A 13538-nucleotide genomic window follows, 5' to 3' on the forward strand; every position below is an offset into this window, starting at 1 on the left:
TGTGTGTGTGTGTGTGTGTGTGTATGTGTGTGTGTGTGTACTGGTATATATATATAGTGCAGAGGGTTATTCCCGTTGCTGCCTGCGTCATTATGAGTTGTTACTTTATTCTCTCTGTTCGTGTAGATCTGATGGATTCAAGTCTGAAGGCAGAGGAAGATCAGTCTCCAGGATCTGATGAAGGTATTTATGTGTAAATACTGATGACCTGATCGTGACCTTCATCAATCTGACATATAAACCATCTCCGTATAGACAGTGATTCCTTTACGCTACACGACACGTGATCTTCTGTTTAGACTAGAACTTGTTCCATCTCATGGACAGGTGGACATGGAATACTTATAGTTTTCCATGGCATAGTCCTCACTCCCACAGGAATATATGCACTCCTGCTGCTAATTCTGACATTATGAACACAACGTGTTGACCAGTTGGTTGACCAACGTGTTTGTAAATAATGGAACCTGATTATAGGATATATTATTACTTGTATCAAGAAATCCTAGATCTCAATCTGTTCGCACATTTTCCGTACCTGTGGTGAACGTGCCTTAAACAGAACAGACAAACAAACAGAACAGACAAACAGACAAACAAACAAACAAGTGAGTGAGTGAGTGAGTGCAGTATTAGCATCAGCTCTGAAACACACGGGTGTGTGTGTGCGTGTGTTTTCTCTTCCACGTTCTAGGCGGGTCCGGGAGAGCTCACGTCGTTTCCTCACAAGTCATAATCTGCGTGAACGATGGTTAGTATGGTGTGTGTACGAGCATGCCATACTCACACTAACCCAGCTCCACCCACCCATGCTCCGCGGCTCGTGGGGGGGTTGTGTGGATGTTTACTAACCAGCTCCACCCACTCACGCGCACGCTCGTGGAGGGTTGTGTGGATGCTTACTAATCCAGCTCCACCCACCCACGCGCACGCTCGTGGGGGGGTTGTGTGGATGTTTACTAACCAGCTCCACCCACTCACGCGCACGCTCGTGGAGGGTTGTGTGGATGCTTACTAATCCAGCTCCACCCACCCACGCGCACGCTCGTGGGGGGGTTGTGTGGATGCGTACTAACCCTACCGCACTAATCGCAAGAACAAACTAGTTCTGCGCGTGCTTGCGCCGTATGTTTATTCAACAACAGTAGAGAGAGCTGCGGTGCTATTATGCTGTGGAGTTACAACACCAGATGGCGACGTTGTGCAAAGAAGCCGCCGCGTTAGTTCTAGCTTCTCCCGTCGACTCCTGATAAGATACGCAGCAGCAGTAACGACTAGTAGTAGTTGTATCGGCAACGTCGCGCTCTTTCTATGGGCTCATCAAGAACGAGAGCAACGATGGACTACTGGTCATCTGACGTGTTTGCTGAAGGAGTATGGGATTCGTGAGCTTATGTTGCAAGGGAGGGTTATGTTGCAACTATTGTACAGGGACGTGGAGAACTCGACAAATTCTTTGTCTAAATATTCGGTTTTTAGCTCATCTGACGTAGTCAGATGCAGCTTGTAGAATCGCATGATTGTTCGCGTGCGTGCGTCCGTGCGTCCGTCCGTCTGTCAACAGTTGGGCACAAATCTTAACCGCTCAACGTACGGTCACGATATTAGGGACGTCGGGTGGGGGGGGGTCGTGAAAAGGATTCAGGATGACAAATTTGGTGGTCAAAGGTCAAGATGTGTAAACGGAGGGGAATATTTACCCCTTAACTTAAGGTATAGGAGGAAATACGGAATTGCGGCACAAATCTTAACGGCTCGGGACCTATGCTCTTAATATTCGGTGTATAGTGTGATGGGCAGGAAACCCATCACCAGTGCGAAATTGGAGGTCACAGGTCAAAGGGCAGGGGGGAAAGGTCAGATATCAGACATTTTCTGAGGACATGGGCTAACGGACAGAGTGAAAAACTTTTTTGTTTCAGAGCTGACCTACCATCTTTTATCACTTTATTGAAAGGACCATGAAATGTGCTTTCCACTGACGTGCGAAGAGTAAGTGTCTGATAACCTTTTGACCCTCAAGAGGATTTTAAACATGGATTCCTGAACTGCCTCAATGATGTCACAGTGTTCTCATATTCATGGCACATCCATAATCTGGAAAGCCAATATGTCTGGATAGCCCAACGGCTACAGCACAGGATTACGGCTCAAAGGTCCTTGGATCGAATCCAATCAGATTTTTTATTATTTACCTGTTTTCTGTATTTTTCTATCTTTATCCATTTAACTATTTCTTTCCAATTAAGGCAAATATTTACATGATTTATTTACAACAATTTCATAACAACAAATAATTTTTACAATTAAATTATTATGTTTTTAAATAGGGTTAGGGTTAGGGTTAGGGTCACAATGCACCATAAAACAGGAGTTTCAGGCACGCGATTTGTATCAACCAATGGGATTTGGGAGGTATGCAGAATGCAGAAGGTTGCTGAAATGATGTGTACGCAACTGCGTATCTGCATATCTGCGCCTAACAAAGGTGTCACTACGGACGACTTAAATGTTACGTTTATAACCGTAGCAACAGACCTCAGATGAGCCCAGACGCTCTGCGGCTCTTGTTAAGTAAATTTTGCGTTTGATATCTGCATGTTATAAGTAGTCTGCTAATAATTATTAATTATTTCTGCATGATTGTAATGATTCGTTATCACTCTGTAGGTTGTTATCAGTACCTTCCATCTTCCATCTTCCATCCTAATCACCTCCTGTACGATCACATTGTCGCATGAAATACGCCGCTGTCCTTATCATTTGTTTCATTGTTTACTGCATGTCGTATGAGCGTGATAGTCTGCATGCGTGTATACCTGTCTCCTTCACCTCTTTCCTGCCCCCTCCCTCGTCACTGCACTTGCACGTCTGCACGTTTCAGGGGCTGGAGCGCCGGACACCCCTGCTCCCACGCTGAGTCGCGATCGGCCGATGTCCGAGCGTACGCCACAGCGTGAGTGTTAGTCTGACGTCAGACCAATCGCGCGTAGCGTAGCTCTCCTTCAGGCGGCGGGTCCATTTGTCCGTCCGTCTGTCGTCGCTGCTGCTGCTGCTGCTGCTACTGCTGCTGCTACTGCTGCTGCTGCTGCTGCTGCTGCTGCTGCTGCTGCTGCTGCTGCTGCTGCTGCTGCTGCTGCTGCTGCTGCTGCTGCCCGTCACACGAATTTCAAATCGCAGCTTCGAAATTATCTGTTCGATTTACGAATTAAAAGTGGGGCTTTTATTCCTCGGTGTTTTCTTTGTTTGTCGGCTGTGCGAGAAGAAGAATTCTAGGTGCTGTGAAGCGTAGGTGACCCCCCCCTCCTGTGGTACAAGTTAAGAGAGCTTCGATGCTTGGATGATAGCCTATGATTTTATTCACTGCCGTTTTCTCGAGAATAATGTCTCCGTACGTTTGCACGTTAGGTCGTTAGACTTAATTAACCCCCCCCCCCGACCTGCCCCGCACCCGACTGTAATAGCTGACGTAATTTCTCTAGTTGCACGTCTTTCTTTTGGTTTTTTTGCATGTCAATGTTTCGTGTTTTTTCGCTGCTGCTCGCATGAAATCTACAGACGCGGGAAAATCCGCCGTCGTTGACGATGACGACGACATCGGCGTACGTCGCACGCAGTCCGCGCGAACCACCAAGAAGAAGTCGTCGAGTAAGTAGCGCCGTAGATGGCGCCACCAGTCGGTAGATGGCGCCACCGGCTGCACGATAGATGCTCCGCGTCTCGTATGATCTCGCGTTCGCGTAGCGATTGTGTCGTCGTTGCGTGCGTGCTTCGCTACATGCGTGTGTTGGTCGCTGGTGGTTTCAGGAGAGCCAGTGGACGAAGGAGACGATGTGAAGGATAAGTCAGCGACTATGAGGTCGACCGACAGTGGAGAGGTGTCCGGCAGGAGCAGTAGAGAGGTGAGGGGCCGGCGCACACTGCCACCAAACCTGCGGTTAATCTTCAAATCTGCACTTAATTCTTAAATCGGTGGTTCCTACTTTTATGTGGGTGGTTGATTAAATCTAGCGTTAACTCTTCAATCTGCAGTTAATTCTTAAATTGGTGGTTTATCTTTATATGTGGGTGGTTGATTAAATCTGTGCTTAACTCTTAAATTGGTGGTTAAGCCTTAAATATGGGTGTTGATTAAATCTATGGTTAATTCTTAATTAAAGGCTTTATCCTCAAATCTATTGTAAATCATTATGCTAAACTGTCTGATAACTAATTACTAGGAATTGATCATTATATCTGCAGTCAACTCTAAAATCTGTTGTAAATTATTCAAACCTTTATTAATCATTAAATTCATGATTTAATTCCTAATTTCTAGAATCTGAGGTTAATCACTACGCCTGGGATAAATAATTAAATCCATGGTCATCATTAAATACAAGGTTAAACACTAAGTCTGTGGTAAAGCATTATATCCGTGATTCATCATTTAATCATTTTATCTTGTTAGATTAACCCAGACTGATGATTCCCGGTGAAAACGAATTTACATACACAACTGCTTTTGTTTTTTGCAACGATTTACATTGCTACTATGATGTCATCGATGATGTTTTAGGGGTCACCGACCAAGCTGGGAGAGAAGGAGAAGAAGAAGAAGAAGAAGAAGGGATTCCGCACACCATCCTTCCTCAAGGGCAAAAAGAAGGACAAACACAAGGACGAATAGAGTAGCCTACGATAGCGGTACGGTGGTTTTCATGCGAATCAACGTTGGGAGCATCTCACACGATCCGTTGTCAACATTCGCAGATAAATGTCAAGGAAGTGGTGCCGATTCGACACTCTAATCCACCAGCTCGGCGGTAAATCTCGATATCGCAAAATTACTTGCCAATGACGCACACCAGACAGACTAGTGCTGCCACCTGCCGAATCGTCTGTAATTTCGCGGCGCGACGAGGGGAGAGCGTGTTTTTGGCGGAATGTAAGCGCTCAGCGTGCGTGAGCAGTCGAAGCTTTGATGGAGGAATTTGCACACTGCCATCGGTTCTCTTTCAACTCGTGTATGTCATTCCCAGTGTGACGTCAACGCTTAGTAACTAGCTTTCTGTGTCCGTTCGTGAAACAGGGTGGATGGATAATCGGCCGGAAAATCTGCGGGTAAAGAGAGACAAGGATGCATGACGTGAAAGTTGCCGTAGTCAAACAGATTTTAAAATGTTTCGCGCTCGCATTTTGAGTTTATATTTTACGAGAGCTGTTTTTAAATGTAGGAGCGGTGCACGTGTGTAGGCATGCTCACACGTCTGCTTGTAATGTAGTGGTCGTCGGTGACTACTAGCATGCCATGGGTTATATGATATATCAGCCCTCCACTCGTGTGAAAGGCATTGATCCTGGATTCTAAAATAATGATGCACCAGGCTTAGGAATCTAGTAGCCAACACGGGTGGGCTTTTTTTATTAGTCTGTGTGACAGAATGGTTGCCATCTTTCTCGCTTGTCCGCTTCGTAAGAGCACTTGTTATTAATTAATTATTTACTTAGCTGTCGGTACTGTAGTTAATTAGTAGGGCGTGCGGTAACGCTAGTGGTGCCGGTTGTAGGTGTGGAGGCAAGAATGTAGGCCAGGGTACAGTAACGGGGCAGGAGGATGAAATATGTAAATCTGTCCCTGTTCTGTCTTTTTTCCGAAAAGCCAGTAATCATGTTTGGGTAGCGTCTACGATGATCGTATGCCTCTGTCATGATCGTAGTTCGTCTCTCTGTTGGTTTCTCGCGTTGCTTGCAGGCTTGCTACACGGGTGGGTGAGGCTTGCTACACGGGGTGGGTGAGGCTTGCTACACGGGTGGGTGAGGCTTGCTACACGGGTGGGTGAGGCTTGCTACACGGGTGGGTGAAGCACGGTGTTACATGTGGTTTATCGATGCATAGTCAAACCGGCAATTGTATTAGGAGAGAATATAATATTTATGCCGTATATATATATATATATATTCATATTATGCATAAGCATTTTATTATTATATTATATTCTCCCCGACCGTACTATTTTGAAAGGATTTTGCTATCGCTGTGTCTCTGCTAGGGTTTTCTGGATAGCATTTCAGGCAACGATGAGAATTATGGTGCATGTATAATGTATATCGAGCGAGCGCTGTTCTGTTCTGATGTACGCTTTGATGCTATACGCAGGGTTGTGTCGGCGCGATGTCGCCCGTGGTTACACGCGTCTGCGCGGTTTTACTCTCTCGCAGGTTCTTTGCCTCGACTGTCTGGCTCTGATGTATTTTTGCAAGACGTCGTGTTTTTAGTACTTCCTTCTAGTTTTGCGGTTTAGCGAGAGCGCGCGCGCCAGAGAGAAAGAGAGAGAGAGAGATAGAGAGAGGGTGGGAGAGAGAGCGACTGTCTCGCGAGAGTTGTGAATGAAGGTTTACAAGAGCAACGTTTTTTAATGACACGCGGGTTGTGAAGAACGGGTGGAGGGTGGGGTGGGGGTAGTAACAGCTTGCAGTTGAAGATGCGACATTTTGAGATCGTTCTTCAGCTTGTCTTATATGTATACCGTCGACTTCTATTTACGACATAGTTTTCACATTTAGAATAACAATCACGATGGAATCACGTGCATGCGAGCGTGTTGATGATGATGACGTATCGGGCCGCAAATAAGTAAATCTATCAATATATATCTATATCGAGTATTTTTTTCTTCGTCTTCATTGCTCTCACATTTGGAGAGTATAAAACAGAGTGTGTGTGGTGGGGGGGGGGGGTCGCCGATGTTAGAGAGATGGTAAATCTATGGAGCGGGAAACTATTCTAACGCAATTATTCTAGTATTCATCGGATGGGACTTTTCTAATATATATATATATATATATATATATATATATATTATTATCGTCTGTCCATGCTAATCGTCATGCTGGCAGAGGCGCCCCCTGGTGTTGTAGTGTGACGTGACTTGGTGTTGCGATGTTGTGACTACTGTACGGTTAGCAGGAAGGTGAAGGAGAAGGAGACACCAAACGCTGGTTGTCCGCGAGAGAGAGAGAGAGAACCTGTCCAAGACGAAGTGTCGGTAGACGAGCCTTACGTCTGTCTGTAGTCATGACGATGTCTTACTTACTTACTATTATCACGTAATACGAATAACGCATCTTTAGCTACATTAATAGCTTATAAATGGCCGTACGGTTGGTTGTGTGTAGCTCGTGATGGGATGTGACGCTAAATGCATCGTCAACGTGTTACCTGCTTACTGTCTGTCGCTATGGCAACGCATGTGACGCCCGGGTTGTGTGTTCGTGATCACAGCTATCAACTCCTATATATACGATTCTTTAACCAGATGTTAATAGGTATATATTCATGATTTGTTTGAATGCCTCGTAGTGCGTAGGTGCGTAGTTTTATGTATAAATACAGCGACGGATGGACCGCAGTATTGTTGTGCTTTTGTAATCTATTTCAGAAAGTATATTATATACATAGTCGGTTGCCTTTCTTTGGGATTTTTTTTAGACAGGTTACTAGTGATATTTTTTAAATCGTTGTTGTTCACGTTTAGATACATGTCGCGTTGTTCTCATGTGTCGTTGTCACTGGCTACATGAGTCACATGTCATCCCGCACGCTCCGTCACCTCCCCCTCCTCCCCCGCGCGGGAGAGGGTGGGTTATCGGTCGAGCTAACCCCGGCGTTACACCGCCCACCTGCCCGCGTCACTCTGCCGTGACGTCATCGGGTTGTGAACAATGGTCGCGCGTCACGTGGTCGTGACTTCCGGTCGATGCTTCACGGCATGGTGTTGATGATGTAAGGGAAGTGCGTGTCCGAATTCTATAAAAAGGTTAATGTTTTGAAAATCATGCGTACACTTTGTGTTGAAATTTGAACATCGATATTGAAACCGCGTAGTGAAATATAGAGGGAGTTATATAGCTAAAGCTGAGATAGCGTCAACTGAGTCTGTCGTGGCTGTGTCGTGTAAGCGCTGGCGATGCTGGTAATGCGGTGTGAAGCTCTGTATCTTCACGACTCATCGTCATCTGTTGTTAGGAGCTCTAGCAGCAACAGTTACCAGTACCGCCTTGCACGCGCACGCGTCTGCCCCGCCGCTCATCGTCATCCGTTGTTAGGAGCTCTAGCTACGGAGATGATCCCCGCTACTCAGCCACTCGGTATTGTTTGCACTTGATTAGTCTCCGCCATGTTTGTTTATTTTGCCGACGATGATTTAACGCGGCCGACGTTTTGTGGTCGCGCCGTTATTGCGCATGCGTAGTCGCGTTTATTATTGGCGCTGGTTATTAGCAGCAGATAGATAGCTGTAGCTTTACTCGTCAGGTATACCTGGTGCTGATGGTGATGTGTCAGCGAGCAAGCATGTGTACGACACTAAATACTTGTGTCAATGACATCAATTAATTATAATCGGAATAAAAATTCACTAAAAATCGAACCGCGCGCCCGTTTATTTATTTATTTGTTATCGTCTTATTGTGACGCACACGTCGTTTGACGATGACAGATGACAGATGACAGATGAAGAGAGATACTGCTCGTAGTTATTTATTACTAGAGTTTTAACATTTTCATCCTAGCGTGGTAGACGAGAGAAACAGGCATCGCGGTCGGTGTTCACGCGCGCCTGTGTGTATGTGCGTGCGTGCGTGTGGGTGGGGGGGGGCAGCGTACGTGTGTGCGTGCGTGTGGGTGGGTGGGGCGGCAGCGTACGTGTGTGCGTGCGCGCGTGTGTGTGTTTGGTTTATATGCGCGTGAGTATCGACGACGACGAACGATTACAAACCTTGACTATATGCACCGGAATAACAGAAGATCGATTCATTATTTCATCAGAATGTCTGAACACAACGTATAACGACAGTAGTATGTGTTCCCGACAATAATAATATGTACGTAGACCATTTGTTTCTTTACCAATAGACTGTATCTCTACCTATAGAACATATCTATAAATATAATACCATATATTTACCTATAGACCATATCTATAGATATTGAGACCATATTTTTACCTATAGAACACCTTTATCTATAGACTAATAGACCAAATCTTCACCTATAGACCTCATCTTTATTTATAAACTATTACACCTAATTTTTATTTAGCGTAAACCATACTTATCTATCGATATACTTTGACCTACAGGAAAAATCTTGACACGGAACTTATTTTTTTTTACAATTTTGTCCCCTAATCTTCGTCTACTACAGGTGGCGAGCGTGGCAACACGGAGCAGCATACTCATGTAGCAGTGGTGATCGCTACACTGGTGGTAGTGGTTGCCCCCTCCCTCATCCACTGCGAGGTTGCCCTCTCCCTCATCCACTGCGAGGTTGCCCTCTCCCTCATCCACTGCGAGGATCCCCGATCTTCACCAGCTGTTTCTTCTCCGTGAAGTCAGAGTTTATGTAGAGAATTGTCTTCGTGTATTTGATCTTCCTCCTGCGCGGCGGTTCCGGCCTTGCGGCAGCAGCAGGAGGAGGAGGAGGAGACTTCCCCTCCCTCTCCCCCTCCTCCCTTGTGGCAGGTGTCTTCTTCCTCGTCCTCCTCCTCCTCCCCACAGACGTCTGTCCACCCTCCCCGCCACCCTCCCCAGCTGGCTTCCCCGCTCCGCTGTTCTTATATTGATGTTGCGATGGCCGCTCTTCTTCCGTCAACCGCTTAGGTCTATTCCGGGATCTTCGGGGTTTCGCTGCTGTTGCTGCACGGGTCGCGGTGGCGCCCTCTGCCTCGCCTGCTTCCGGGTTAGTCACGTGGTTTGTGTCGCGTCGTCGAGTCGTTGCCGGAGGTCGGCGAGCGTCTCGTGTCGTCACATCCGGTTTCGCGCGGCGCCCATGCGCGTGGGCAGAAACGTCTGCTCCTGGCTGGTTGCTCGTTTCCGATGAGGAGGGTTTTGGCGGTGCAGACGCGCGCGTGATTGATTGTTTACGTCTGGTAACGTTCGCGGCTTCCCGGCTATCCATGTGTTGGACATCGCATGGCGCTTGTTTGTTCCCTCGCGCGTCACCATCGCCGTCCCTGTTTGCTATTTCTACTGCAGCCGTCGCCGGTTGAACAGAAAGAGCTGCGATGACGTCAGGCCGTGACGTCACCTGTTTGTCTGCAGAAGTATTTGTTAGTTTCGCGTCGGTGGTATACCTGTCCACCGTCTGGTCGTGCGCATGATCAGTGAGCTCGGCCTCCTGCATCTCTGTAGAACTCTTGAAAATCTGCTGCTGTCCTTTGAAAGTTTTTCGCGGTCCTTTGAAAGTCTTTTGCGGTTCTCTTGAAGTCTTTTGCTGTCCTTTGGAAGTCCTCTGCTGCAGCTCTCTCGCTTGTTTGCCGTCTGCGCTCTGTGTCATTGACGGGGCTTCCACGCCCATGCTTGTATCCTTGTCGTTGTCCATCGTTGTTGTTACAGACTCGCTGTCCGTTTTCACGATCGAGTTCACTTCCTTCTCTCCTGCCACGCGCTGGACTCGGTTGTCTAGCACGCCTTCCTGTTTCTCCGTGGAACTTCTGGAAGTTTCCTGCTCTGTGCGGCTTGCCTCTTCCTGTTCTTCTCCTCGCAGCATTGGTGGAACTAGCGGGTCGGTTCGTGTGTGTTTGTCGTCGGTCACCGATGAATTGTCGTAACTTACGGCTGAGTATTGCTGGCCGACGTCATGCCTGTGCAACCGTCGGCGGTGACGTATTCTTTTGTTGTCGGCGGCTGTTTCTACGTCACGGTCGCTGTAGCTGTGAGCGTGGTCGTGGTCGTGCAGTGATGCTGGCGGATCGTTCCAGTCTATATGTCGTGTTGATTCGTGCGTTATTGCGTCATCGTCGTGTTTGTTACTGAGGGCTTCAGAGACATCGACCGCATGTCCTGATTCAGCTGGAAGTGTCTTCACTCCGGCTGTCTCCTGTTCTGTGTCCTTATGTTCTAAAGGTGCCTCTCTTGATTTACCTGATGAACACGCTTGGAGTTGACTAAGTACACTATCACTATTGACCACCGATCCGGCGGTTGAAGACGTTTGTTCTGTATTGTAAGGTTCATTGGGAATGATTTGAATTTGATTAATTTCACCGACCTTTGTATTCTCGTACCTCATTGTTTCTATATTACAATAGGGTGCATTTCTTGCGTGTGATACTTTCGCCGTTGATTTTGTGATCTCTGATGATTTTGGTTCTCGATTCAGTTCATCCGGTTTCGTTTTTACGTTATCGTAGCGTGTTTCTTGGGGACAGAGTATGGTGTCTTTTTCTATGCTGCTGCTATCAGTGGCAGGAGACGCTGTCCAGCTATCGTGCCACTCAGCCTGCTGTGTTGACACTTGCATTATTGCTTCCACATCATGTTGCTGACTATGGGCATCAGATGTAGGACGGACATCGACCGTGTGTTGTTGTTTATCGTCTGATCTCTCCAATCCCATCTCGTCGTGTTTTGTTTCTACGTGTGCAGGGGGCGCTGCTGTTGCTTCACTGGATGGGCACGCTCCAGCATCACTGTCACTGGTCGCTAACCGTGGGGTTGTAGTTAGTTCTCCTGCATTGCAATGTTCCCTGGAAATGATTTGATTCTTATTTACCTCGTCTACGTCTATTTCCACCTGATCACAGGTGTTTGCTTCATCACAACTGTCACCTTCACGTGATGCATTTATTACATCTAGTGATGAACTCACTGATTCGTTCTCACCTGATATTTCTGTCTCGGCACTGTTCTCCACGTCATTCCACTTCGTTCGGTTAGTGTTGTCATCGCTCGCTGTATTACATGCGTCTGAGACCGTATTCGTTCGTTCTAGTTCCTTATCTGATGGTTTAACGTCTAGATGCAGATGATCAGCTTTCGCTTCCACGGAGTTCTTGTCATCACAGCTCGCCTGCTCAACGGGCGCTTTGTTTTTCTTTTGTATTTTTTTGACCACTAGAAACTCCTGTTTTGTCGTAATCACTGTCTTCAGAACTCGTCTGATTTGAGGCTTTGTCTTCGGCTGTAACTCGCCCTGCTCGGCGGTTGAGCCTGTCGTCTGCTGTAACTCGTGTCCGCCATTTTGTTTCTCTTTGTTGTTATCGAATGTTGCGTCGTCCTGTATTTTATTTTCTCCGCCATCTTTCGGTTCGACAACGTAGTCGTTGGTTTTTAGACTGTCGTCATCTCTCCGCGACGTGCCAGTCTCTAGTGGCACTGCCGGCGTTTCACGCCCGTCTAGCGTCACCTCCTGCTGATTCTGCCTCATCAGCGTCCCTCGATCCCGTGCATCGACCGCTGCCATGGTAACGGCAAGTTCCTTTTCGCTTACGTGTGCTCCCTCTACGAGACGATCACTGCGCCCCCTCGTGGCGTCGCTGTCGGGTACAGTGTGAATGCTGTGGTCGGCTGTCGAGCAGGCTGCCCCGGCGGCTGCCTCCACTGCCCCGTGTTCTGTTAATGCTTCTCCCTGCTCATGCTCTCTCATTGGCTGCATGTGGGTCGACTTGATGACACTGTGTTGCTGGAATTCTGTCACCGTGTCCAGTTGTGTGTGTCCCGCGGTGTCTAGATGTGACTCCATGACGATGTCAAGCAGTGAATCTCCCACAATGTCCGGCTGAGAACTTTTCATGTCATCCAGGTGTAACTCCATTACGTGGTCAAGTTGTGTATCCGTCGCGTTGTCCAGGTGTGGTTCCGTCACGTGGTGTGCATCGTGATCGCTCACATTGTTTATCTGTTGATCACCATCGTTGTTCATCTGTTGATCAACCATGTTGTTCATCTGTTGATCACTTTCGTTGTTCATCTGTTGATCACCTACGTTGTTCATTTGTTGATCACTTACGTTGTTCACTTGTTGATCACTTACGTTGTTCACTTGTTGATCACTTACGTTGTTCACTTGTTGATCACCTACATTGTTCATCTGTTGATCATTCATATTGTTCATCTGTTGATCATTCGCGTTGTTCATCTGTTGATCACTCATATTGCTTATCTGTTGATCACCAACGTTGCTCATCTGTCGATCATTTATGTTGTTCATCTGTTGGTCATTCACGTTGTTTATCTGTTGATCACTCACGTTCTCTAGCTGTGTGACTATGACGTCATCTAACGACGATGCGCCCGCGATCGGCTGGTTCTCTGCTGCGCCGGTAGAGAGATGTGCCTCACGAGCGTACGTCATCGCCAGGTCGTACAGAGACACGCCTGACTTCACGCACCACGTGTGCGTCTCCGTCGCCGACGCCCCGCACGCTGCCTGGCCGACGGCCGCCGACCGGTCATCCTCCTCGCTCGACCTCGCCGCCGCGGGGATGGTCAGTGCAGCTTCGCGGTGATCGTCCGACCACGTGATCGCCGGTTCGTTCACGTGATCGCGCGCGTCGTCGTCGCCGCGTGACGTCATGAGGTCGATGGCGGCGGAGTTGTGGTTTTCGTCTGCTGCGGGGATCACGTGACGGAGTAGCGTGCGAGACTCTTCGTTGAACACCTGCAAACATTGCGATGTTTGTGTATAGCTGCGTGTATACACGGCTTAGCTGGTACCGTACTTAGTTGATGCTAAGTCCGGTTAAAATGCGTTCACACGAGATACACGAGATTCG

General features: G+C 47.6%; 2 protein-coding genes across 6 annotated transcripts in view; one reads left to right on the forward strand and one right to left on the reverse strand.

Moving 5' to 3' along the window:
• Window positions 1-8411, forward strand: part of LOC106812372 — a 10879-nt gene extending 2468 nt beyond the window's left edge. Inside the window, exons 3-8 of one of the 5 annotated variants that reach the window (XM_014816228.1) lie at window positions 127-183; window positions 695-751; window positions 2885-2956; window positions 3559-3648; window positions 3808-3902; window positions 4559-8411. In XM_014816228.1, the coding sequence (XP_014671714.1) occupies window positions 127-183; window positions 695-751; window positions 2885-2956; window positions 3559-3648; window positions 3808-3902; window positions 4559-4669 (482 nt within the window). In that variant the 3' untranslated portion in view covers window positions 4670-8411. The remainder of the gene's footprint in view (window positions 1-126; window positions 184-694; window positions 752-2884; window positions 2957-3558; window positions 3649-3807; window positions 3903-4558) is intronic. The other 4 variants (XM_014816230.1, XM_014816229.1, XM_014816232.1 and 1 more) reach the window with 4 other exon arrangements.
• A 911-nt stretch (window positions 8412-9322) lies between these two features.
• LOC106812361 overlaps window positions 9323-13538 on the reverse strand; it is a 7965-nt gene continuing 3749 nt past the window's right edge. Inside the window, exons 5-6 of the mRNA XM_014816216.1 lie at window positions 9539-13423; window positions 9323-9361 (exon numbers count right to left, since the gene is read on the reverse strand). Coding sequence (XP_014671702.1) covers window positions 9323-9361; window positions 9539-13423 — 3924 coding nt within the window. The remainder of the gene's footprint in view (window positions 9362-9538; window positions 13424-13538) is intronic.

Source organism: Priapulus caudatus, unplaced genomic scaffold (genome assembly GCF_000485595.1).
Source record: "Priapulus caudatus unplaced genomic scaffold, Priapulus_caudatus-5.0.1 Scaffold639, whole genome shotgun sequence".
NCBI lineage: Eukaryota > Metazoa > Priapulida > Priapulimorpha > Priapulimorphida > Priapulidae > Priapulus > Priapulus caudatus.